Raw genomic sequence first — 25,871 nt, forward strand, 5'->3', positions numbered from 1 at the left:
AAAAAAACTATGAACCAGAGACATTCTATGGGAGATAGGGGGTGGGGAGGGCAGGGACTGGGGTCAAAATAAGGGGGTTGCAATTGTATGGGGAATAAAAAAATAAAATTTATTAAAAAAAAAAGAAATAGAACAATTATTGATGAACTTCATATGGAATCACCAAAAACCCCCAATAGCCTAAGTTCTCCTGAAAAAAAAAAAAAAAAAAAAAAAGAAGAAGAAGAGAATGGAGGCCTCAAACTCCCAGACTTCAAACTATACTACAAAGCCTTAATCATCAAAATTGCATGGTATTGGAACAAGAACAGACACACAGACCAATGGAATAAAATAGAAAATCCAGAAATAAACCCACAGATTTATGGTCAACTAATCTTTGACAAAGGAGCAAAGAATATGCATTGGAGCAAAGAAAGTTTGTTAAATAAATGGTGCTGGGAAAACTGGGTCTCGACATGCAAAAGAATGAAGCTTGACCACTACCTCACACCATACACAAAAAATCAACTCAAAATGGATTAAAGAACTATACATAAGACCTGAAGCCATAAAATACATAGAAGGAAATATAGGCGAAACACTACGTGATATGCACATCAAAGACATCTTTACAGACACATCACCCAAAGCAGTGATAGTGAAGGCAAAGATAAACAGCTAGGACTACATCAAATTAAAGAGCTTCTGCACAGCAAAAGACACAATAACAAAAACAAAGAGAAACCCCACCAACTGGCAGAACATTTTTGCACACAACACTAATGATAAAGGACTGATCACAAAAATCTGCAAAGAGCTGATGAGACTCAACAACAACAAAGAATATAATCCTGTCAAAAAATGGGCAGAAGAGCTAAAAAGAGACTTCTCTGAAGAGGAAATGCAAATGGCCAACAGGCATATGAAAAAATGTTCAACATCACTTGTAATCAGGGAAATGCAAATCAAAACTACCATGAGATACCATCTTACACCAGTGAGAATGGCACATATTAAAAAAAAACTAGCAACAACAAATGTTGGCGAGGATGTGGAGAAAAAGGAACTCTCCTGCACTGTTGGTGGGAGTGCAAACTGGTCCAACCACTTATGGAGAGCTATGTGGAGATTTCTGGACCTACTAAACATAGAGCTTCCATATGATCCAGCAATTCCACTCCTAGGTATTTACCCAAAGGACACAGTAACATCAATTCCAAAGACCACCTGCACCCCTATGTTTATAGCAGCACTGTTTACAATAGCTAAGCTTTGGAAACAACCCAAATGCCCAAAAATAGATGACTGGATCAAGAAGATGTGGTACATATACACCATGGAATATTACTCAGCATTCAAAAAAGATAAACACATGCAATTTGCAGCAACGTGGATGGCGCGGGTAGGGATCATGCTCAGCAAAATAAGCCAGAAAGAAAAAGAAAAATACCGGATGGTCTCACTCATAGCAGGAATCTAGAAAACTTAAATAAGGGACCAGGAAAATGAATAACTTAAGAAAGTGAAAATCAAAATCAACAAAAAACTATGAACCAGAGACACTCTATATGGGGTGGAGGGCGGGGAGTGGAGGGATTGGGGTCAAAATAAGGGGGTTGCAATTGTATGGGGAATATAAAAATAAAATTTATTTAAAAAAATAAAAAAATTAAAAATTAAAAAAATGAAAGTATCTGTTTGGCGCCCCCCCCCACAATGGCGTAGCAAGTTGAGCACAGTGCTGTGAAGCTGTCGGCAGCCTCTGCAGCACGGGTTCGATTCCCGGCTGGCCAGGGAGATTCCCACATGGTGCAGCAGCCCTCTCCTGTCTCGCCCGCTTTTCCCCTCAGCAGTGTATTTTGGTCCTTCTGCCTGTTCTGCTCCCTGCTCTATTTCTGGTGAATTCTCTCACCCTCCCACACCTCTGGCCTGATGCCCCAGTGCTTGTATAAACAAATAAATCTTAAAAAAAAAAAGTATGTTTGGGTGGGGGTAACCCTAGCATGACTTTGACCAACCTGACCCCATAGGTTACTTTCTCCTGCTCCCTCCCCCATAGCCTTTTTCTTTTTCCAACTCCTTTTGTGGGAGTTGGGCCCAGTAGTCATTTGTCATTGAGACCAGCTCAGGAACAGGTGAGGTGCAACTTTGTGGATAAAGAACAAGTACATTTTCTGAACTTAGACTATCTGAGCTTTGTCAATCATCTGGGATAATGCTATTTTACCTATAGACCAAATAAGGTTTGGACAGAGAAGAGGAACCAGACTGAATCATACCCTAAGAGCAGCAACTGGAATTCAAAAGCTGAGAAATGGGCATGAGGCTGTCATACTCAACAGTAAAACACTAAATCTCTGAGACTGCTGCTCCAGGTCAGACCTGGCACATTCTATCTACCTGACTCACTGCTTGCCAATTTTCAATTTAGACCCAGTCTAGGGCCCCCTCCTTCCAGCTCCAGTCTTTGGTACCAGGGGCTAGAAAGGTCTCCCCAGGTTCCCAACTTAAAAAACTCTAAAAATAGCAGGTCTTCATCAGTGGAGCTAGGTGTCCCAAGATGCTCTGCCTAGAGGTAGGGCTAGAGCAATTGAGAATGTGGCTGCTTTCTCCACCCTCCACTGACCCCCGGAGGGGCTGGGTCTCTGTCCACTTTATGTATGCTAATATTTCTTACATCTTCCAACCCTCAATTCAGATGAACTTGCTCTAGTCCAAGTCATTACTTCATTCCCCAGAAAAACAATCTTTAACATTCAGCTTCTTTAGGTTCTCTAGGACATTACTTTAAGATCCTACCACTCCGTTATAAATTATAATTGGATTGACAGCTGCAAGAACAGATTCTGCATTAGCCAATGTCAATTTATCTTCTGCATTCTTTTCAATCTATCTACTAACTCAACATCTGCGGGCTCAGTTCTAAGTTTTGTTTGCCTTTGCAGAGCCTGCTACAACACATGCCACCATGAGTATCCATATTATTCCTGAACCCACTGCCCTCTGAAACCCAATGTTAGGGATTACAACAAAAAGTGGGGAGTCAGAGTAAAGTGAGAGAAGCCCACCAGATTAGGTCAGTGTCTTGTTGTGCCGCACTTAAAAGAGTGGGGCAGCTTGCTGATGCTAGAGGTAGGACCTAGGGATCAAGGATCAACTCTGAAACTTAGTTATGAATCACAGTGTATCCATAGGGGTCTATGGGGCATGTAAATATATCCATAGGTGTGTTCAAATGTGTCTCATGTGGAGTAGGTTATTTGTCCAAGTAAGTCCTTAGGAATGTGTACCTCAGGGACATGAGTGTGTGTCCTAAAATGTAGGAGTATATCTGATGATGCATCTCAGTGTGCCCTACGTGTATTCGAGTATGCAGTTATTTTATGTGCTTCTATGTCTCTCTACACATACAAATTTGCATAAGCATAATTTATATGTGTCTATGTATGTGTGCATACCATGCCTGTGCCAAGTATATGCAAGTGTGAGTGTGTCCCATCGTTAAATAAATGTGTGTGCACCAAATGTGTCAGCACGAAGTAGTACCCCATAATATGCCGTGTAAATTCCAAATACGCCCTACATGTATCTGAGTGTGTATAGGTGTATATCACATGTGACCTATGTTATGTGTATAAATGTGGGTATGAGTAGAGGGCATGGATAAACATCAAGTTTGAACCAATTTTCCTCCCCTACAATTTGTTTCCAACAGCTTTGCTCTAAGTTCAATATACTCCTAAGCAAGTCAAAGGACTACCCCATGTCTCTTTTCCAATACTAAATTCATCTCTGTCACTTCCTGAATGTGGTGGTCATTGGTGCTTTTCCCAATAGGGTTAGCTACTACTCCATTCATCCATTGGGCCACACAGCTAAATGGCTTAGGAGTCAAGAGCTGAACAGAGAAAAAAGGACCAAGTCTGAGATTTGGGCAAGTCCTTCCTGCTTTTTAGGCCTCAGTTTTCCTAGCAACACTATATGAGAGAGTGGGTTCAAAAATCTTATGGGTTCTTTCTCACTGTTAGCCAGTGACTTTCCCACTTTAAGCATCTTGGACTAACTCTGGCTCCTAATACCACAACAAAAAGACAGTGAAAAGATATATGCATGTGGATTAGCACCTACTGTAATTTCATCCTAGGTATGCACCCTCTAGCCTTAGGCAAGCTACGGGTTGCCTCCTTATATCTGTTATTCCATATTCCTTTTTTTCCAGAAATCTGATACACTTGGAGTAAAAGGGATAAGGTTCCAAAAGCATGCAAGCTTCACCAAAGCCCAGGCAAAATGAGAGGAAGTTTATCCAATGCATTCTTCCCCAACCTTTGGGATGACTGGGAACCAATGATGGTAATGAGTTCAACTTTTATGCTCAAGGCCTAGTCTTTAAGAACATAACTAGATATATATGTATTTATTCATACATATATATGACAATGGGCTTCTGATAAAATAAAAGAACATAACTAGATAAATTCAGAGAGATAACACCTCCCAACAGAGCATAATGGGCCACAGAGTCCAAGGACCACTCTTCTGTTTTTGGCAAGGTCCCTCAGGCATGCCTGGATGATATTACATCTAACAGACTTATAGGTCAAATAGATATATCTTAATTGTCAATTAGCGGTTCAATGGCAACATAGTCAGAGCTAGTTAGTTGAACCTACCTAATTTTCTCTATCTTGACTTTTATAACAAGACATAGATAGAAGCAAATTGTAGAAGGCATCTTTCAAATGAACTCCTTGGTTTGGTTGGTTTGATAACTGCTAGCTCCATATTGATGGGTTCTTGCTACAACACCCATACTTCTAAGAAGTAGCACTGATCTGAGTTAATCACAGCAGTTCTCTGAGTAGCAAGCTTCTTAGTTATAAAATGGGGAGAGTAATCCTGTCCTTGCTCATCTCATAGAGTTATGGGAAAAAAAAAAAAAAACTAATGTTACAGATCTATACAATAGTCATTACTTTCTTTCCCTGTCCATAGAGCAATGACATTTTTACAAACAAAATGATGCAGAACAAGGTGAACAGCATAGATTTCCTCTAAGTAGGTCATTTGTGAAGTCTGTGATTTCTTTTTTTTTTTTAAGATCTATTCATTTATTTATTTATACATGCACTGGGTACAGTCAGAAGCGCGGGAGGGTGAGAGAATTCACCAGAGCCAGAGCGGGGAGCAGAGCAAGCAGAAGGACCGAAGTACACTGCTGAGGGGAGCAGCGGGTGGCAGGAGAGTTCTGCGTGCCATGCAGGTCCCTCCTCCGGGTGGCCGGGGGATGGAACCGGCACTGCAGAGGCTGTGGGCAGCTTCACAACCCAGCGCTCAATCACTGTGCCACCGGGGAGACCCTAGTGAAGTCTGTGATTTCTAACACAACCCAATCGGATAATGAAAATCCATCAATGCAAATCACAAATCCTTGCCAAGGATCTGGAGGCCAGGAATTGGTTTTTAATTGCCAAGTGCCAAGGTAGTTCTGGTTTGATTGACTTGAGAAGACACTAAATAAAAACACAATTGACTTTGGCTTTCTTCCAAGCTCCTCTTTCAGCTTTGCAGGAGATAGGGAGAAAGCTAGTCTATTCATAGCAATATGTGTGTGTGCGGGGGGGGGGGGGGGGGGCGCTGTTGTGGGGAATGGAGCTGGGGGTAAATAAAACATCTTTTACCTTTCAAGGGAGGGAAGTGAAAAAGAGTCCTCCACACTGTGGTGAGAAAAATAAGGCACAGTGACAAGGGAATTTGTTCAAGGTCACCCAGAGACTGAGCTTATATTTGCAGTCCCTATGTTTTCATATATATATATATATATATATATATATATATATATATATATATATATATATACATTTCACTAAAAAAACATTTATAGAGCATCTATCTACCAAATGTCAGGTGCCTCCACTGCAGCAGTCACCTAGAGATTTCTGCATCAAAGTCCTCTTAAGGATTATCAGACCCAATTGACTAAAAAGAAAATCAATTCACAGAGTCTAAGTGACTTGCCCAAGGTCAGAGAGCTAAAAAATGACAAACTACTAGTTCAGTGACCCTTTGTTTTCCATCACACCATACAGGTTACCCTCACCACTACTAAAAGACACAGCAGCATGCAAGTCTGATAAGCCCAGGAATTCACATGCTTGCAAGGGAATGCCCTAACTCCAAAACTACTACAAGCATACTGTGCTTTCTTTTTCTGTACATAGTTCCCCAACTTCAACAGTGATGGAGGAAATTAGACTCAAAACAGTTCTAACATCCACCCCTCCCCCTTTTTAAAGAAGATGTATGTGTCTGGAATGATTTAAATGGCAATCCATCTTCCAGAACTTGAGTCCAGATCAGGTGCCATATGAAAATAAGTCGTTGAGCCTCATTTTTCTTATCTGTAAAATGAAAATTATCTCTGTCCTATGTACTTTCACAGCATCACCTAGATGATCAAGAGAAACAATGTTCAAAATCCCCTAAAAACTGTAAGACAGGTTCAATGCTCAAGAGGGAGAATCAATTATCAATGAGCATCCAGTAGCCCTGCTTGCTTTTCTCTAAATCCAAGTAGAAGCAGTGTGTATCCATGTTCTGTCCAATAAATCTTTCAGATCCCTCCTTTATAGTTCAATCTGGATTGTCAAGACAAGCACCTCAGCTGGTTGCAAGGTCCAAAGGAAATTAATAAAAGCCCTGTATTCCTTCTGGGCCTTAAGCATAAAGCAGTCTCATCATTTTGCCTTTGTTCCCAGCTTTCTCGCAATGCCAGGACTGTTGGAAACTCTCTTAGTGATGCCTGGTTCCCCCATGTCTCTTTTCCAATAGCAAAGCACCCACTGCCCAGCCCTCCTGTCAACCATCAGAGTTCACAGAGGGAGGAGGAAGAAAGAGAGTGGGAGCTAGGAGAGGCTGTGGGAGGTACAGCTAAAAGTAGCTGCTGCCTTTAGGCACCACACTCTGAGGAGGTGGAGGGTGGGCTCTTAGCAAATCTTTCCTGCAGCAGGCTGGGCACGTAAATGCATGGCTTCTTTTCCTCTAATGAAGGCAGGCAAGCAGAAAGATCAGAGTTAACAGACTGTTCCCAAAGCTGGGTATGTGTGTGCAGTGCAGGTCTCCTCTGGGTCTGGAAAGTGGATGGCCACACACACAGTAAAGGGGTGCATCCAGGGCTCCCTGCTTCAGAATAACTAATGTGGTCTACAGCAGATTCTGTTTTGTCTGGTCCCCATTTCACTGCCTGGAACCCCAGGGCTGCTGACAGAGCTGCTTCCTTCCAGGAAGTTATATAATGCTCTTGTTTTCCCAGCTTCTCTGTCAGCTCCCATTTTCAACCAAACCTGAGCAAGTATTCAGGTTTGTGATCCAGCCAAGGAAGCACAGAATCAGCACCATCTAGCACACAGACATTACAGAGACCAAGAACCCCATTTGAGGAGTCAGGATCCCAATACCCATCATTACAACTTTAGACAAGTCCCTTCCCCCTTCTTTGCCTCAGTTTTCTTATTTGCATAATAGGCAGGGGAGAGACACGCATCAGATCTTTAAAATATTTTAATCTCTATCCCTAAATGATTTTCTGTGAAATTCAGCCACTTAAATGAAAGACAACCCCTCCCCCATCCCGCGTTGTCTATCTTCCAAGCAGTATGGCTGAGTTGGGCAGACTAATCCCACTCTCCTTACTCTAATTCCCTTAATGTTCAGAATCTGCATCAGCAAGATGGTTGCCTGGGATTTTTTTTTTTTTTTTATAGAGGCATGCTTTATTTATTTGTTTGCTGGTTTGTTTGTTTGTTTTGTTTATACATGCACTGGGTACAGTCAGAAGCGCGGGAGGGTGAGAGAATTCACCAGAGCCAGAGCGGGGAGCAGAACAGGCAGAAGGACCGAAGTACACTGCTGAGGGGAGCAGCGGGCGGCAGGAGGGGTCTGCGCACCATGTGGGACCCTCCTCCGGTGGCCGGGGAGCAGCCAGGGATCGAACCGGCGCCGCAGAGGCCGCGGGCAGCTTCGCAACCCAGCGCTCAACCGCTGCGCCACCGGGGAGGCCCTGCCTGGGATTTTTTTTACTCTATCTTCCACCTCTGTCCCAGCGCCATTTCAACCAGACTAGTTCTTCTTTTTCCTGTTTTATATAAACACTTCTGGCCAAAATGTCCTTTAAAAACATTGTCCTTCTATTGAATCTACCCCTTATGTTAGAGGGCATGGAATCTGAGACCTAGTGGGGAATGGTCTTGATCAAGTTCTGGCAGCAAGATGGGTACAGAGCCATGGCTTGCTTCCAGGGTTCCCAATATTATTTCCAGTGTTTTTATTTTCTGTCTCTTTAGCTATGCATACAAAACCTTCCTTCTTTTATGCTACCTACTTTTGACCTTAATGCTCAAAGAATAAATGTCCGATTCCTGTGAGGAGACTGAAATTAGCCTAGATGAGTGGTAAGGGCAAGAATTGACCTCAAACATATCCTTCCCTTAACCTTTCTTTTTTTCTCTAGGTCAGATGTCCTTTGTTCATTTCTCCATATTTTCTTCCTGAGTTCTGTTCTTTGTCAGTCTGTTCTTTGTCAAAGAGTGATGACTACTTTCTGACCACAGAGTCTGATATGCAGCCTACACTGGAAGAACTGTAGGACATAGCACTAATAGGCCAGGATTCTAGGATCAGGAACTACCACTTCCTGACTATGTGACCTTGAGTAAGATACTTAGTCTTTCTGTGCCTTTGTTTCCTCAACTTCTTCCAGGTTTTGAGGAAGAACTAATGAATTAGCTTGGGAATTTTTTTTTTAATTCCTTATTAATTGTGGTAGAAAGTACATTAATGGCTACTTAAAACACTGTAATAAGTGGCTCTGGGCTATCAAGTCAACCAGCCCCTTGCCTCCTCGGCTTTCCCAAACCTATGGGTTGGTACTTCATCTTTAAGAGGCTAATCTAAATCCTAAACTAGCATCTCTCTGCCTCTCAGTTCACTCTAAGACTCTTTCTTCCCTGATGGCAGCCAGTATATGCTCAATGAATACAATGTATAGTTCAGTTTTTCTAGAAGAAACCTAAGCCAAATTACAAATATAATTGGTAGGTCAAGTCTGTCACACCCAAACCACCCTATACATTCCAAAACTTTTAGGGATCTTTGAATTACCAGCTTGTATTGAATAATAATAATGTCCTTAATCATTTTGGGCATTAGTATTAATCACAAATTAAGCACAGCTCATTAGAGCTGGAAGAAATCTTGAGGATGTCTAATCCATATAACCTTACTTTGTAGATGAGGAAACTGAATTTCAAAGGAGAGAAGTAATTTACCCAAGATTATCCAACAATTAAAAGAATATTACCCACTGTTATAACAAATGCATAGGAACAGCCCCTTTTCTTGAAGAATTCAAACCACTTCACAGCTAATGATTTTAAATCCAAATAAGTTGCCAAACTACTTACTCCCTAGAGTTGAGTCCTTTTTAGGGTGGGCACAAGCCCCTAGAATTCATCAAGAACCCCACAATCCAGGCCTCCCTGGTGGTGCAGGGGTTAAAGACACAGTGCTATCAAGCTATTACCAGCCACTGCAGCACGAGTTTGATTCCCCAGCCCCCCCATGGCACAGCAGACCTCACCTGTCCCGCCCACTCTTCCCCTCAGCAATGTATTTCAGTAGATCTGCCTGTTCTACTCCCCACACTCACTGGTAAATCTTTTCACTGACCCCCCCACCTCTGGCTTACACCCCAGTTCTTGTATGCATAAATAAATAAATCTTAAAAAAAAAAAAAAGAATCCCATTGGGGGACTCCCTGGTGGCACAAGGGGTTAAGCACTGCACTATGAAGAAAACCACAGCCACTGCAGCATGAGTTCCATCCCCAGCTGGCCAAGTAGCAACCCACATGGCAAAGCAGACCTCTCCTGTCTCACCCGCTGCTCCCCTCAGCAGTGTGTTTCAGTCAGCCTGTTCTGTTCCCCACTGTTAATGGTGAATCCTCTCACCCCCTGCGTCTCTGGCCTGTACCCCGGCTCTTTTATGCATAAATATATAAAATCTAAAAAAAAGAATCCCACAATCCTAGAATAAAAAGTCACCATCTGCAAAGTCTGCCTATTCATGTGTATGATAAACCAGACACAGGCTGAGCTGACATTTTCTTTGAACACACAGTAGTCATTCTCATTCCTGGGTTTTAACATTCCTTTCACCTCAGGGAACTTTCAAAAAAAATACTGATGCCACAGCCTCACCATCACCAACTCAGTCAGATTCCTCCCCCCCATCAAGAGACTCTAAGAACTGTAAGTCTTGCTAATTCCCCACTTTATTCCAAAGTGCAGCCAAGGCGGAGAACCACTGGAAACAATTCAGCCAACGAGGGAAACATGCAGAAAGATTTTACTGAACTCTTTGAAAACCAAATATATTTGTTTCAAAGCCAAATCTATAATGTGCTGCTTTTTCAAAGAGGATAAAAGAAGGTAATACACAGAACCTACAGTTGTAGCAAAGACCCTCAGCCCAATTCTAGACCCAGTTAGGATATATGGTCTGTGCGTACTGAAAGAAACAGGGAATCCTGGAGCCTGCAACAGGATTTACAGGAAGTAAGTTTCAAAATGACTCATACTCTTTTTTTCTGATGGGGTCATAGCTTGACAGATATTTGCTATGAATTTAGCATACATCTTGATGTCTACACAGGATATAACAAACCTATCATGCCATGTTATCCTTATTAACATGTTGGTAGGATAGATGATTGTGGAGCACAGTGGATTTTGCACTAGTTGACCAGATACATACAAAAATTAACAGATTTCAACTCCAAGAGGGTGCTCTGCTGAGATGCCAGAGGAACTAGCATTAACTCTATCATATTAAACAATGAATTAACAACTTGAATGATACTTACTTAATAGTTGTCAATTGATGTAATGATAGAAAAGACTATCTATTTCATGGCATGAAAGAAAAATTTAAGCCCCCCCACAAAAGCTAAAATAGGTCAACAAAAGATAATTAAATTTAACTGATGCGAAGCTAGAAATGACTGATAATTTATTGCATGGTATGAAGAAAGACTTTAAAAATACATAAAATCTAGAAAAACAATGGACCAACCAAACAAAATAAAATTTAACAAGTTTAAAAGGTCAATTTCATCAGAGAGTAGAGGGCTGGACTAGACAGCAAAGAGTTTGAGCCTACAGTTCAAAAGGCTAATACAGTGACTTAACCCTGACTGCATATTTGAATTAAAAAACAAACAAAACTGTTCTGGGTCTATCCAATGCCAATTAAATCAGAATCTCCCCATGTGGAATCCTGGCACAGGCATTTAAAAACTCCCCAGCTGATCTGAATGTTTAGTGAAGGCTGAGAACCAGTAAAACTCTTCATTTATAGACATTTCACACACCAATCTAAGTCCCTTTGTACTTGATCTTGATCAGATGTTAACCTGGAGTACCGTGGCTGTTCTGGGAATATTTTTTTTTTAGATTCATTTATGCATACAAGAACTGGGGTGTAGGTCAGAGGTGGGGGTATAAGAGGAATCACCAGAGGCAGAGTGGGGAGCAGAACAGGCGTTTCTACTGAAATACACTGCTGAGGGGAGCAGCGAGCAAGACAGGAGAGGTCTGCTGTGCCATATGAGGGTTAGCTCCCTGGCGTGGGATTGAACTCATGCAGCAGTGGCTGGCAAGAGCTTGATAGCAATGAGACTTAACTCCTGCATCACCAGGGAGGCGCCACCAGGAGGCCCCACTGGGAAGAAATTTTTTAAAAAGAAATACAGAAAAATAAAAGTACTTCAAAGTAAACAAAAATTGTATCCTGAAAATTGTAATAAAGTCCCTTTGAGACACTCTATATTTTAGGCTTCACCAATTCACATTGCCTTTCTCTTTAAAGATCCCAAATAGTGAGTATTCATAAAACTAAAGGGAACTATTCAATGTATATTCAAGATAAAGGCAGCATTTTATTGAATAAAAAATGCCACGTAAAATCGCTATGCAAATGGAAGGTATTAAAAAAAAGCACTAAAAATGTAAGCAAGTAGCTGAGAAAGCTAGTATGACTTCAGGGATGACTCACATATCTCCCATTTGGCTTCACACTATTTGAGAATGATCAACTGATTCTTCCCCTTTCTGTTTGAAAGGCAGACCCACTCCCATCCAACCAATCTCTCTGGCCTTTAATTTTTTCATCTATAAAATCAGGAATAGCAATCATGACTACCCACTTTGTAATGCTGATGTATGTTCAAAATTAGAAAGGATGTGAAATTGCTTTGTAAACTCTACTGAAAGCATTGTCTTATTTCCACTCTAGGCCCTTCCAGTTGGAAACTACTCAGTGACCAATAACAGAAACAAAACCCCCAAATTCCAAACTATAACTGGGCTAAGGTTCTCTAAGCCACAAACAAAATCAGGGTATACTGTTCAGCAGATGTTGCAGATTCTAACATACAGAGGTTGTCTCAATGGAGGGAAAAAACTACTCAGTTTGTTCCCACCACACCATCCCTTTACCTTCTCCCTGCTACATCCCAAAGTCAGGGTGAATACATATAATATTATATATATATTCTAATATATATAATATAAAATATTCTAATATATATTCTAATATATGTATATATATGAAATATATATATATATATATATATATATATGAACCTGCAGACCTCCTTGTACTACAGTTGGGCAGTGAAATGGTTCAGTCAATCTTGAGGAGAAGGTAATGATAGGAGAGGGATTTGAACACAGGAGTCTTTCATGAAGTTGATTCCATTGCTGGGACAAAGCCAGACTCTATATGCCTTCTGTGAATATATTTATCTAGGCATTTGGTGGAAATGCTCTTTTATTGTCCCCTCCCTGAAACCATCTAACCAAGTCCCACTGGTCTCCAGCCCCCAGCAGGAGCTGAGTGATGCCTGGGCTGCTAGAATACTAGTAGAAGGTATTTTCTTGAATCTCCTCTTGGGAACCTGAAAGTCAAAATTCTTGAGGTGGGATTTTGCCCCTCCTAATAGCAAAAGAACATCCTCTACCCAAAGGAGTTAGAGAGGAGAAAGTGAAAGTGGAGTTTTGCGGGGGAAAGAGGGAAAATCTTATTATCTTTCTTCTTTTTTTTTAAGATTTATTTTATTTATACAAGTGCTGGGGTATAGGCCAGATGTGCCAGAGGGTGAGAGGATTCACCAGAGACAGAGCGAGGAACAGAACAGGCAGACTGACAGAAACACACTGCTGAGGGGAGCAGCGGGCAAGACAGGAGAGGTCTGCCACGCCATGTGGGATTCTTGCTGGCCATCTGGGATCAAACCCACGCTGCAGAGGCTGCAAACAGCTTCACAGTGCGGCCCTCAACCACCTGTGCCACCAGAGAGGCCCCTCTTTCTTCTTATGCACCCAGGAAACCCCACAAATGGACCAAAGAGTGATTAATTAGAATCAATGCCAGCAGACTTCTCAGATCATGCTTATACCAGGGTACCAACTGAATAAAAAATCAGTGTCCCACCCACACTAAGCAAGCATGTTCATAGACTGGGAAAGGAAAGGCAGTGTATATCAGAAGAGGGGATGAGAGAAGAAGGAAGATGAAAAGAGGCAAAGGAAGAAAAAAGAAAAAAAAAATGTAGAGGGTCCAATTCCCTTGAGCTGCATTTTTCATTTTCCCCACTATTTCCTTTTTTTTGTATACCCTCACAAATCTGAAGGAGAAATACCAAGTCTTTAGGATTCACACAAGTAAAAAGTCACACTGCCACCTTTGGTTCTCTACTCTCAAAACTCCCTTTTTGCTGCTCTAAGATGGCCTGCCATCTGGCTAGCAACATTCCCTTACTTGTCTAGAGATAAATTAATTTGAAAAGTGCTTACACATTTGTCAGCCAGATAAATTATTGATGGAAAGGCTCATTCAAGTTACCCCTTTAGCCTGACCCAGATGTGGGGTGAGAGGAGAATTTGTAGGGACAATAGCATTCATCCTAGCACAAGTCAAATACTAAAAGGCCCTACTACAAGGAGACCATTGAGAACTGTGGAACTCAATGAATGCCCTGCTGTTTTTCCTCATTCCTAGCACAACCAACTCCCATCCACATTCAGGAGTGTGCACAAACAACCCCACATACATGCACACACACCCCCAAACATATTGTCACATACCCTACACACATACATTCCCAAAGACTTTCTGCCAAGAGTCTGTTAGGCACCCAGAGGTGAAAGCTGGTGGCATTTCTTGACACTACTTTATTATAAACGTTGCTCACAGTCTAGCCTTAGAGAATATTTCTCTGGTTGGGGGGAGGTTGTAGACCAATTTTCTTACCACATAGCTAGGTAAAAAGTCTCTTGTAAAACTTAAGAGTTTATCCAGATACCAGCAACCCTTAAAAATCTTAGAGTTTCTCCAGAACCCAACAAGCATATATGTTCCCCCTCCCTCCAAATATTAATGTTGATTAATATTTCCTTTTCCTTTTCACTTTTCTTTCCAATTCATCCCCCTCTGGTTTCAAGTGACTATGGGGGCCTCCCTGGTGGCGCAAGGGGTTAAGTCTCAGGACTATGAAGCTATCAGCAGCCACTGCAGCAGGAGTTCAATCCCAGGCCAGGGAGCTGACCCACATGGTGCAGCAGATCTCTCTATTTCACCTGCTCCCCTCAGCAGTGCATTTCAGTAGATCCACCTGTACTGCTCCCCACTCTGTCTCTGGTGAATCCTCTGGCACCCCCACCTCCGGCCTATGCTCTAGTTCTTGGATGTGTAAATGCATAAAAATAAAATCTTTCAAGTGTCTATGGGCACCTAAAATCACAGAATACAGCACTTGGAGGTCACCTAGTTCAACAACCTCCAAAGGCCAATGTGGTAGGGATACCAAACCCACTGAGGAGGGAAAAAAATCTTCCAATTCACACAGCCACTTAAAGAAAAACAGGTCTGTAGCTGCTCAGTCTGAAGCCATTTCTTACTCCCCAACACTGTCTCAAAACAAAGTGCCCACCAGTCAAAATGTAATCTTACATTAGAAAATACCACTGGAGTTAAGGAAAGGAGGGTGACTCACTAGGTTCTCTCCTCAAAGGAACAAATTCTCCAACCTTTGGTACCACCACAAAGGTACCAGACAGTAATTAATAAAAATCAATGCCAACAAGCTTCCCAGATCATGCTTTCAACCATGGCACCAACGGAAATAAATTAAAAAAAAATCAACTTCTCCATACCGAGCCAACAAGAGAAGACACTGAGGCTCAAAAAACACATCTGATGCCATAAAATAATACTCTCTGGGTCCTGACATCAGGACAATTTCAAGATTCCCTGTCACAGGCCCTCTCCCTTCATAATCATTTCCAAAGAAAATGAAAAACAGGACATGCAACTTGACAACACAATACCAGCAGATTTGCACATTACACATAAGCAACCACCCACAAGGGTTTAGGGGGAACATGTGTGTGGACATGTTTGAGCCCTGATTCATTGCTACTTAAGCCAGAAATGGCACTATTTCAAGTCAGGTAAGCAGCATATTGAGGAAGACCTGCCTGAATCAGTAGAGGAGGCACAGAAGTAGGAAGGAACAGGACAAGTATTATGCACACTGGCATTAGAGACACATTTCTCCTGGCTTTGCCAAGAGCTTTCTCAGAGGAAACAAATAGAAAAATAATAGCAATAGCAATTAATGACAGCAACCCACAACTACTACCATTTGATACAGACATGGAAATATATGTCAAATTGGAATGTTTCCAACTCTTGTTTTCCAAGTTCTCACTCCATTCCAACCAGGCTACTTTTTTTTGGAAGGGTGGGGTGCTCAAAACTCTCAACTTTGCACATACATACTTTTATTTTGTTATGGAAATCTTTCAATTTGAAAGACCACTGATATTAAAAAAACAAAACTACCACTTTCTCACAAACACTAGCAAGTTCAAGAATCTCACTGCAAATGAGATTACCCCAAGGGGGCATATCCAAATAATACTATTTCCAAGGTGGGTAAAGAGCTGGCTTTTGTCTTATTTTGGAGGCTACGCAGAGAAATCTGCAAACTCACATCCCTAGTGGTACAATCTTTGGGACAATTAAACCAAAATTGGTCTGGTCAATGTCTTCTCTTATTGATTAATAAAGATCAGTGAAAACTTTTATGTTCTATTCCATTAATCCAAAGAAATTGACACCTAATGCTTTGAGAAATATTTTAAAGGTGGCTTCTTTCCAAACTGGAAACTGTGAAGCCTGGACAGAAAATTGAGATTCAAAGGACACAGTCACCAACTGCCACACCAATGAAACCCACCACATCACTTCTCAAATTCTCGACTCTCATCAAAGACTAAAGAATCATTTTTGTTAAATCCATTTCTTTTGTATTGATTTTTCCTCTAAGCATTCAGTGCAAGACTGTCTGTCTTAAAATGCCAAAAATTCACCATGCTCTTCAGGCAGCACCTTCACCCCCAAACAAATCCAAATACAATCCTCATAGCAACAGAAAAATTTTGACTAAAATTTCCTAACATAGTTTAAAGGTGTTTTCAGGAAAATGAGTTAATACAACACAAACAGCAAAGCTACTATTTAAGGTTGCGGAGCTTGTTCTGTGTACGTCACACAGATGGAGAATGCACACACATACATGCACATTTAAATAGAAAGCATTTATCAACAATTTTACTCAAGCAATAAGCACCTACACTCACAAGCATACTTAAAAGACAAGACATGACAAAAGATTTAGGGAGAGATAATATACCAACGTCATACATATCACAGCGAGGCCATGTTGAAGCTCAAAACGTTTTCCCCCCTGAGTAAGAAAGCTTGCTTTTTCGCTCCCTCTCTTTCCCTGTCTCTGTCTGTCTGTCTTGATATTTTTTCTCGGTGATTCTTGGGATGAAATCAAAGCAAGAGTTCGCAAGAGCTCAGGTGGCTTGACTCCATTCAGCGCGTTCCCAGGAAAAACATGAGTATGACATTGACAAGCAGGAGGACTACAATCACGGCAAAAACGACTACAGTTTGCACATCCAGGGTCATGGTGCAATGCAGAACACTGTAGTGTTCTAGGTGGGGGGCCGGCAGATTGGGAGATGTCAGTCTCTGTTCTGTCAGACTGTCCATAAAGCCACCATGCTAGAAAAGAGAGGAGGAAGTGGGGTGGTTAAGGAAGGGCTGGGTTTGGCGCCCGAGTTTGGTTTGAGGGGGCAGGGGGAATGGGGACGAGGGAGCTTGGTTCCCCCTTTCTCAGAATTGGGCTGATCTTTCTTCCCTAGCTGAGAAATCTTAGCTTGCACTGAAGTCAGCAGAGTCCAGCATTCTCTCTCTCTCGGGCACCAAGGAAAAGGCAAAATCCTGTCTTTCAAAGGGAAAGGCGGGAGGAACCTGAGTGAAGGTTCTCTGGAGCCTGCTCAGTCTGTCAGTGCGTCCGTCTGTCCGTCCGCCTGCCTGGCTACCGGTCAGTCTTGTCCTCCCCTACTCCTTCAAGTTAGCTTGCTTTCCTAAGCTCGCTTGCTCTCAGCGCAGGGATCCGGTTGCCAGTCACTCCTTTCAGCCCTGCCTTGCTAGATCTCTCCCTCTCCTCTCCCCACCCCCAGCCCCTAGGCTGCGTTTTTATTCACCAAGAGATTGCTGGCGCCTGCGTGAAGCACAGCCCGAGCTGCTGACAGGCCTGCTGGCCAATAGCAGGTGCCAGAGCGTTGCATTTACTGGCGTGTGGGGGGGGGGGGGGGAAGCGGGGCGGGATTTGAACTGGTGTGCTACCCGCTGCAGCCAATCGGAGAGCCCAAGACTCCCCTAGCAAGCTGGCTCCATCCCGACTGGGAGCCTCTGGCCATCAGTTCTGGCTGGGGGTGGGGAGCTTGTTGCAGGTGATTTGAGGGGGTTGTAAGGATAGAGGAGGGAAAGGTGTGGGTAAGACAGAGGGAGTGGATCTAAAGTGGAGGAGAGGAGGTCTGCTAGGGAAGGAGGTTAGGAGGGAATCAAGGGGAAGACCATTGGAAACTGGGGAAAATGAAGGAGAGGTAGGAAGAGGGAGAATAGACAGGGTATCTTGAAGAGAAGGGTAAGAAAAGGTCAGGCAAAGAATGGGGAAGAGGGAACAGAATGGACAAATAGGGATAGGCAGATGGGGAGGAGGTATGCATTGGTAATCACTTTGGACCCTGGGTCAAAGAGGAAGAAAAGGTACCTCTGAACACTGCCTAAGTATTTACAGGTAACTCATAATTAGCTATACAATTTCAACAAACCAGTGCTGGGACCCTCTTCCACAAGAAACACTAGGAATTATCCAAAATCAATTCTATTTGGCTTTCTGTAATATCCCTGTGCTGGAAGGTCAGATTTCCTTTCCTAATTATGATTTCTTTAGACTATGACAGCTAGCACTCTTCCAGCATGCTAGGTATTATGAAGAGAAGCCAGCATTGCAATGGCAAAGCCACTACAAAACTTGTGATCTGGTTGGCAATCACTGCACTGCTCTGTTTGTGACCTGTGTGTGGAACTAGGGAAAAAGCTCTGAATAGGGACTGGAAGGTTTCAGATTTACCTCCAGCCCTACTTAATGCTTGTTTTATGAGACTCCTCCCTAGACCTCTATTTCTCTTATATCACAGGAGAACTTAGAACCATCTGAGAATTCAGTGAAACCTCTGAAACCCCACCTCAGAAAATTACATATACTTTCAGCAGGTTCCTGGGCTTTCAAAAACCAAGGACTCACTTATATAGAAAGTCTCTCTGAGGTTCTTTCTTACTCTTATATTTTGGGACTGTGTAAATGAACAGATAGATATTGCTGGAGATTGGGAATAAACTAGATTAGCCAATGATAGAATAAATTAAGTTCTGGAAGTCCTAGTGTTACAGGGCAGGGAGAGGGGCAGCCCAATCCCTGCAAACCTGCCTATTCTAAATGGGTTCAGCCATCCGCCGCATCAACACAAAACATATGAGACTTTAATGGGAAGGAACTTTAATACATCTAGGAAACAATACTGGAAAGGCAAAGAATATAGTTTCTAAATCAAGCACCCAAAGTTACCCGTCCCCTCATGGGTAAAAGTCCATCCAAATGGGATTGGCCCAGAGCAAGGCCCCAAAGCCTGCCACAAGTCTAAAGCATCTTCCAGTGGGGACCCACAGAGAAGGGTCAGAAACAACCAGACAAGCCCGGAAGGAAAAGAGCAAAATCAAAATCAAGATGAAAGCTGCCATTGTCTCCTCCCCACGGGTCTCACCCACATCTGTGTCACCCAGTCCACAACCAAAAGGCAAGCACAGGGCCTCCCTGGTGGCGCAGCGGTTGAGCGCTGGGTTGCAAAGCTGCCCACAGCCTCGGCAGCGCAGGTTCGATCCCCGGCTGCTCCCCGGCCACCGGAGGAGGGTCCCACATGGCCCACAGACCTCTCCTGCCGCACACTGCTCCCCTCAGCAGTGTACTTCAGTCCTTCTGCCTGCTCTGCTCCCCACTCTGGCTCTGGTGAATTCTCTCACCCTCCCGCACTTCTGACTGTACCCAGTGCTTGTATAAATAAATAAATAAATAAATCTTTAAAAAAAAAAAAAAGAAATACCCACGGAATTAAATTTTTAAAAAAAAAAAAAAGGCAAGCACAGTTTCTTCACGTGTCTCTTGGCTCCATGTGCCTCCTCCAGGTCTCCCTCTGGCTCTCCATCCTGCTTCCTTCCTTCCTCAGTCTCCTCTGCTGCTTTTTCTCTCCCTGCTCAGCTCCACCCTCCATTTGGGTGAGGCAGGGAACCTGGAACCTCCCCCTTTCCTGGGGACCACCCTGTTACACTAGCATCTTATGGACTCTAAAATGAATGGGAATTCCTTTCATGTCTCTAGAAATTCTTGAGGCTAGGAGTCACCCATCTTAACTAGATGACTGGAAATTCTGAATAAATGAAGCTCATAAACAAAATGGCCCCTGGATCTATAAGGTAGAATAAAATCCAAAGAAGTATCCAGTTTAAAAGGTTTTGACTCATAACACTACCTATGAATGATTCCGTCAAAACAACAACAACAACAACAAAACCCTGAATCAGATCAAGCTTCTCAATCCAACTATAAATTTATAGAACAAGAGGACATAAAAACATATTAGACTTCTATACATGGATACAGACTGTAAAATATACAGGACCCAACAACCCAGTTCTTCAGCAAATAAATGGGGAGAAAAAAAGAGATTGACTCAGGTAGAACTTGAGACAACTGGGAATTTAAACAAACTAAATATTTGAAGATATTAAGGAATCACTATTCATCGCTTATATGCAATTATATGTGATTTTGATATTGTGGCTAAGTTTAACAAAATAGGTGAAATAGGGATAAATCTTTGTGACCTAGGATTTGGCAATGGTTTCTTAAATATACTATGAGAAGCACAAGAAACAAAATAATGAAATTATATTTCATCAACATTAAAAACTTTTGTGCTTCTAGGGCATCCCTGGTGACCTAGGGGTTAAGTCTCAGTGCTATCACCTCTACAGCCTGAGTTGTCTCCTGGCCAGGAGCTAACCCTCATATAGCACAGCAGCATAAGCCTCCTGTGTTGCCAGCTGCTCCCCTTAGCAGTGTATTTCAGTAAATCTGCCTTTTCTGCTCCCCACTATGTCTCTGGTGAATCCACTCACCCCCTGCACCTCTGGCCTACACTCCAGTTCTACACACACACACACACACACACACACACACACACAATTAAAAATAACTATTGTACTTCAAAGGAACTATCAAGTGTATGAAAAGAAAACTGCAAAACTGAAGAAAATATTTGCCAATCATATATCTGATTAAGAGATCTATATCTAAAATATATAAAGAACTCTTAGAACACAATTATCAAAAGAAAAAGAACCTAACAAAAAAATTAGCAAAAAATCTAAATAACATTTCTCTAAGGAAATGGTCAATAAGCATATAAAAAGATGCTCAAAGTGTTGGCCATCAGAAAAATGTATCAAATGCAGGAAATGCAAATGCAGGATATTTACTACAACATTAATTGTAATAAGATAACTAATTTAGGGCCTCCCCCCTGGCACAGCAGTTGAGTGCTGGGTTGCAAAGCTGCCCGCAGCCTCTGCAGCGCCTGTTGGATCCCCGGCCACTGGGAGAGGGTCCCACATGGCGCGCAGATATCTCCTGCCACCCGCTGCTCCCCCCAGCAGTATATCATCATTCTGCCTGTACTGTTTCCCGCTCTGGCTCTGGTGAATTCTCTCACCCTCCCGCGCTTCCGACTGTACCAGTGCTTGTATAAATAAATAAATAAATCTTTTTAAAAAAGATAACTAATTTATACCTACTAGAATGGCTATAATCAAAAAACTAGGTAATACACATTTGAGAAAGATATGGAAAATTTGGAATCTTTTTAACACTGCTGGTGGGGATACAAAATGATGAAGCCACACTTTGGTAAAACAGTCTGGCAGTTCCTCAACTAACATAAATGAAATATGTCCATACAAAAAATTGTACATGAACATTCATAACAATATTATTCACGATAGTGAAAAAATGGATACAACTCAAATGTCTATCAAATGGTCAGTGGATCAACAAAAGCGGTTGTGTGTGTGTGTCTCCATACAAAGGAATATTGTTCAGCGATAAAAATAAAGTATTGTAATGTGCTACATTATGGACAGACTTTGAAAATAGTATGTGCTAAATTGATAAACTTTGAAAATATTATTCTAAATGAAAGAAACTAGACACAAAAGCTTTTGTATTATTCCTTTTATATGAAAAGTCCATCTAATTACAGTAAATGTTGTTTAATGAAGCTTTTGTTTTAGCTACATATAATAAATGTGCTAGATTATGATGTAAAATGTTTGTCATATACAGGGTAATGGTGAAAGCAGCATAAAAGTCACTCTTCTAAGAATATGTTGAACAATACTAGTGATCAGGACAGAGCCATAATGTAAGCAAATAAAATCTTTCTCCTTGTCATTGAAAGTGTAATTTTAACTATCTCCACTATTTATTGACCTTTCAACCTACAGCAGCCTGGCTTTCACCCCCATCATCCCATAAGAAACTGGATTTCTTATGAGTATAAACAAATGACCAACTTGTTGCTGAATCTCCTAGTTAATATTCCATCTTTACCTTCCCTTACTTCTCTCTCCACTGATGCCTTCTTAGTTCCTGAAATTCACCCTTTGCCTTGGGACACCATCCATATGACATGACCAGATATAAATGCTGTTACTACCTGGCAGGGTTCTTCTTCATCCAGTCATTAAAGCCATGATTTCTTAGGATTCTTACAATCGTATTCCCCTTTTCATTTCATTCCATGTTTTCCCCAGTGGTAGAATGGTATACTCATCCATTCCCAAAATTTGAACTAATCACCAACTTTACACACTTATGTGCTTCCTTTCAACAAAATTATTGGGCACCTGTGTGAGACAAAAGGCATAGGTCCTTGCATTCATTGGTCTTACAACTGTCTGCTATCCCCAGATAGCTCTCTTGAACTCCAGAGATCTGTTTATTTCATGATTGAAGTTATCTTCTCTTACTCCTTCCAGCTTCCTCCTCCCCTGAATTCCAGGTCTTTTAGGAATTCCACATACAGAACTAAGCAAAAACAAGGAGATATTCCTAAATCATGCCTCCCCTCATTTTGCTGCAAGCCAATCAGTCTTCAAGTCCTGGTGATTCTCTTCCTTCTTAATCTTTTTCATGTATTCCTCCTCTCTCTCCCTGTTGCCAATACCTTTAATCAGCTCTTCATCATCTCTGATCTAATACCATTTATTACTTGGTTTCTTGTGCTGCTGTCCCTCCCTAATTAAGCCTCTACTCTCCTGGCCAAATTATCTCTCCCAAAAGTAGTTCTGCTCTTATTAATCCTGTACTAGAGACTGTGAATCCTGCAGTAGATGCTATGGATTGGTTACTCAGTATCCACACCACCTTCCTTCTAGTCTGCCTTGCTATATTGTTGAATAGCAAAAAAAAAAAAAAAAAAAAAAACAAACCAAAACAAAACAAAGCAAAACCCTACAACCTCTGACAGCTTTGCAGCCAGTGTTCTAGACATGATGTATTTCTGTGAATCATAAGCACATAAAATTATTTGGGCCAGCAACCCTCTTGCCCTCCTGTGTTTATGCAGGTGTTCCTTCTTCTTTTGCAGAGCAGCAGTAGCAGCAGCCCTTCTGCCCAACTGTGACTATGCAGGCCTCTCTTTTCAAAACCTGTCCCTTATAGAGGCAGCTCTTTCTGACCACTTGTGTCTGTGGAAGTGCCCTTTACTCTTTTCTCCCTTTTTATAATAAAACTGTCATTTTGCCTATAAAATATATATTTGCAAGAAAGTGATGACACATGAGCCATATTTCTGTTGCTTCTGTTGGCACGATTGGTGCTGGTTTCATGGTTTTCTGCAGCCATGCTACCTTACAATAGACACCAGTGTCTAGTCACTGGATTTGTGAATTTGTGAAAGCAAAGAACAGGATTTTCTTTTCTTTCTATTTTTTTTTTTTTTTTTTGCCACTGGGGAGTTGGCAGGCACTTTGACACTAGTCAATAATTAAGGAAGTGGCAGATTCCGGATTCCCAAATTGCAGATAAAGTATTGTGTTCCCAAAATCCCTGATGCCTCGCCTTCCTGTTTGCGGCAGAGAAAACGTCTCCTTTGGTGTTCTGGGAGTCATTCATGAAATTCAGCCAAAATCTTACCCCTCTACCCCTTCCACCAATTTTAGAAGCACCTGATTTTGTGTGTTAAAATTCTTTCTGATTTCACTTATAGGAGGAATATAGGGGTACCAAATAAGGCATCAGTGTAAAAAATAACAATACAAAACACAACAAAACTGACAATTATAAATCAGAGAAATACTGCAGGGGAGGAGGAGGGAGAGGGATCAGAGGGAGGGAGGGAGGAGCACAGGGGACTGAGGTGATGGTGCACGGGTACATTGGTGAAGGAAATTCTATGGGAACTACACCTGAGGGGGTGGGGGGAAGCACATATTGTTTAAAAATGAACAATGATGCAAAAAATAAAAAAAATAAAAACTTTACGTGTATTTTCAAAATCAGTTCACATGTACAGGAGCAAAATTTAAAATAAAAAATAAACTATTCAAAAAAACAAAATTATTTCTGCCAAAAATAAGCTCACCACTACCTTTAAGATAAATTCTGTAGCATGACCTACAATGCATGCAAATCTGGTGTCCCTTGGCCTTTCTAAACTCATCTACCAATCCCCTCTCATTCTTTATTCTCCAGACAAACAAAACCTAACTGTAGTTCTCATAACCCACGTGGTTCTCTTCCCTCAGGACCTATGTGACTGTTGCTATACTTCCCCAACTCCCACCTGAAAGCTCAGCTCAGATGTCACCTTCTCCAGAAGGCTTTCCCTGATGTTCTCACCAAAAAAATATTCTGGGTTATATTCTTTTCCCATAGGGCCTTGTGTTTACCCCTTTTGGAATACTTATTAAACTACAATGTAATGTTTATTTTCTTGTTTCTATTCTATACTGAACTGTGAAGTTAAGAGAACAGTTAAGAAGTTAAGAAACCATGCCTATCTTGTTTATTGTTTTCTCTCCCATGCCCAGTAGAGTGCCCGACACTAAGAAGATGCTTCATGAATATCTGTTGAGTGTATGAACATCTAATCCCTCCACTCAGGGAATAATATATTTCAATCACAGAAGTCAAGACCCAATGAGACTTCAGAGAAAATCTAGTCTAAACCCCAAGTTCCAAGATAGGAAACAGGCCCAAAGAATAGAAGCAATCTGCTGTGGATTACACAGCTAATTGATGGCAGAACAGGAGTCAAAACCTTTGATTCTTGATCCTCAAAAACAATTTTGAGAGATTTCAGACTGTGAAACATGACATGTGAGGTTAGCCTTTTGAATAATAATTAAAAAAAAAAAAGATGAGACCCTGAGAGCAGTAGAACCACCACTACCCGAGAGCCAGTCACACCTTCTGCTGACAAATATCAAGGAATCAGAGAATCTCTTGGTGTAGCTAGAACACAATTCTAGCCTTCAGTCCTATCTGCAGCATCCCTAACAAATAGTAATTCAGTCTCAGCTTCAAAACCCACAGCAATGAAGAGGCTCCACTCTCTTTAGATAGTGCATTCATGTTTGAGACAATCTCATTTGGTAATAAAAAGTTCTTCCACCTTTCTGAGCCAGATGCTATCATCACTTATACCATCACCATTGCTAAGAAGCTAATCATTCTGTGAGATTGTCTGGAATATAAATGTTCCCAAACTCAGACTGAAATTACTATGCACCCCAGTATATTTTTCAGGACCCAAAGGCTACACACTAGATAAAAATAGAACAAAGTGATTACTCTGTACCAGACACTTTATTTATATATCTATATCTATATATCTATATCTAAATACACACACACATATATGTATATAAAGGTCACTAGGTGATACATGTTCCATCTTCCTTATTATCTGACATGCCTCCTGGGTCACAGGAATAAATTATTTTAATGACATGACCTAAATCCTACTGACATACCATCCAGGCCCAAGATGATTAAATCTTTAATCTTTCCCTTCTCTCATGGATGAGCCAATGCTGACTGACTGTCCTTTGCCTCTCAAGAATTAGAGTTCCCAGAGTCCTACTCTCCTCAGGAAGCATACCCACAAAAAGTTCCAAATTTTGTCCTGACTCCCACTGCTACTCCCCTATTTGGCATCAAACCCCAACCCCAGCTACCTAATAATTCCTGACACTTTCCATTGGCACTCTGAATATCCTATGTTCATTGT

At 41.6% G+C, this 25,871-nt stretch overlaps 2 protein-coding genes across 3 annotated transcripts in view; both read right to left on the reverse strand.

Annotated features, from left to right (window-relative positions):
• The window catches only part of LOC129145878 (uncharacterized), a 35,827-nt gene extending 18,210 nt beyond the window's left edge, over positions 1 to 17,617 (reverse strand). For both annotated transcript variants that reach the window (XM_054695700.1, XM_054695701.1), the window contains exon 1: positions 16,810 to 17,617. In XM_054695700.1, the coding sequence (XP_054551675.1) occupies positions 16,987 to 17,166 (180 nt within the window). In that variant the 5' untranslated portion in view covers positions 17,167 to 17,617 and the 3' untranslated portion in view covers positions 16,810 to 16,986. The remainder of the gene's footprint in view (positions 1 to 16,809) is intronic.
• ARHGEF9 (Cdc42 guanine nucleotide exchange factor 9) overlaps positions 1 to 25,871 on the reverse strand; it is a 262,188-nt gene that overhangs the window by 180,026 nt on the left and 56,291 nt on the right. The gene's annotated exons all lie outside the window — the stretch shown is intronic.

The sequence above is a fragment of the Talpa occidentalis genome, unplaced genomic scaffold (genome assembly GCF_014898055.3).
Source record: "Talpa occidentalis isolate TD23 unplaced genomic scaffold, MPIMG_talOcc4v2.1 talOcc4.15, whole genome shotgun sequence".
NCBI classification, from domain to species: domain Eukaryota; kingdom Metazoa; phylum Chordata; class Mammalia; order Eulipotyphla; family Talpidae; genus Talpa; species Talpa occidentalis.